At 43.5% G+C, this 1,934-nt stretch overlaps 1 protein-coding gene across 1 annotated transcript; it reads right to left on the minus strand.

The window, feature by feature from the left end:
- Positions 1-275: 275 nt before the first annotated feature.
- Positions 276-1,073, minus strand: LOC129233307 (probable global transcription activator SNF2L2). The gene has a single exon (XM_054867356.1). The coding sequence runs from the start codon at positions 1,071-1,073 to the stop codon at positions 276-278; it is 798 nt and encodes a 265-aa protein (XP_054723331.1).
- Positions 1,074-1,934: the final 861 nt, after the last annotated feature.

Below are 1,934 nucleotides of genomic sequence, written 5' to 3' on the forward strand. Positions count from 1 at the left end.
GATTCATATTTAGATTTTCAAAAGTTTATTGACTTTTTTAAAATCAAAAACATTTTCTTTCAGGGGACATAGCTGAAAGTATGGCTGCCGACTCCGACAAGAGGAAAATGATTCCTTAAAGAAATTTGCTCCCCAAATTGATTTGGAACCAAAGTTTTCCTGAGCGAATAGGCAAGTTCGCAGAGGGCAGTTCAAGTACTCGAATTTACCAGACACTCGACACAGGTCGATGTCATTACGGGCTGTGCCGCTATTTTCTTGCTGGCTTCCCACTCCTATTCCACTTCGTCAAACATGAACGGGTGGTTGCATATTTTTCTCAGTTGGGTCAGCTTGTCCACCTTCTGTTTCGTTTTCAATTCACTTACGCTGACCAGGCACTTCTTTGGAAATATTTCTTCGCCCTTCTTGATGTTCATGTATATTTTTTTCTGGATGAACGACATATCGCATTTGATGGTATTCAGGATGCTTCTGTCGATTCTTCCAGTGGTGCTGTTATCTGCTATCATCTTCAGGAAGGGCTTCATCGCCAATTGCAAACACTTGATTGCAGCTTGTGTCTCTTTCCGGTTGAGCCTAAGTTTTACCGGCTCCTCCGCATTAAAAAACTTCTCAAATGATTCTCCGTCATATTTTTCAGGAGTTAAGTAATTAATGCCGGACCAAGAATCGGGAAGGTTTTCCTGCATGGCCTTTTCGGTCAGCAGGAAACGCAGTTCCGCATTCTGGTACTTCCGGATCAACACCTTCGTCAGCTTGCAGGACTGGCTCTTGAGCCGGAAACGCTCGTCGACAAATATGCACTTCCAGTGGATTTCTGAAAGTTGGGCATTGTCCCTGGAAGCGTATTCGAAACTCGTAAGCAGAACATCAAATTTCTGCTTAACGAGTTGAGTCGCGATTTGTCGACGGTTTTCAGCCGTTCCGGAATAAATCTTTGTTACCAGTTTGGGTGCCTCTTTTCCCAACTCTTTCTCCCAACACGGCAGTATCCGTGAGGGAGCTATGATGAGGCTTGCTTTTTTCTCTTTTGATGGGCAGCCGTTCAGGTAATTCGCTACTTCAACCATTGGAGTGTTTTTTTGATGGTTCGGCTCGAACATCAGAACTCCTTTGGTTTTTTCCCCGATCTTCACATCTTTGCTCTCGCTCTTGCCCTCAAGTGGGACATACAAATCGCCATTTCTTAGGAAGCTTGTGAATATGTCTTCCCAAGAATGTATCGGATTCTCAGACTGTAAATTCTCTTTAACTTTTCTGAGAGCTTTGGCTATCCTTGCAACCTTCTCTGACTGAGTGTCTGGCGCATCTTCACTTTTTTTGTGAAAATGCGCATGCTTCCGAAATCTGTACTTTCTCTTTTTCTGATTCGGTTTTGATGTTATGTGTTATTAGTATTGGGTCGGATTTCTGAAATTTGAATTCCTGCCTAACTTAGCTCGGGATTTTGAATGTTTTTTCTCTTCGAGGAATTTTACCTCGTTATCCGAATTGTTTCCTGAATCGGGAGCTTTCGGGAAAAAAGGGTGGTGTGAAGTTATTTTCCTTTTTCCTTTCTAGCTCTTTGCTCGCAGGAATGTTAGTCAAAGGTGTAATTTTCAGATCGTCAATTATAGTTCCCGAAATTTTCGAGGACACTACGTGTCTATTATTTTCTAGTTCCCCTTCTCAAGAATAGAAGGAACAGTGTATGTTGAAGAAAGAGGATGAACTCCGACAGCAAGAGACCACAAGCGCTGACGTCATCAGTCACCTACTGGCTCGGAATTGGGAAGAGAAAGGACAAGGATTATGCAGGGTCTCGAACGAGGATGGACCAAAGTCATCAATCTTGACCGAAGACCCTTCGGAGTCTAGCAGCAACACGTGCACACAGTGTTGCTACTTGGCTATGTCGGGACTTCGAGCTCAAGCTCTCACCGAAAGTGGTC

This window comes from Uloborus diversus, unplaced genomic scaffold (assembly GCF_026930045.1).
Source record: "Uloborus diversus isolate 005 unplaced genomic scaffold, Udiv.v.3.1 scaffold_322, whole genome shotgun sequence".
Classification (NCBI taxonomy): Eukaryota; Metazoa; Arthropoda; class Arachnida; order Araneae; family Uloboridae; genus Uloborus; species Uloborus diversus.

Excerpts from the sequence above, each read along its gene's own strand:
- LOC129233307 (XM_054867356.1), bottom strand. The coding sequence starts at position 1,073 with ATGGTTGAAGTAGCGAATTACCTGAACGGCTGCCCATCAAAAGAGAAA.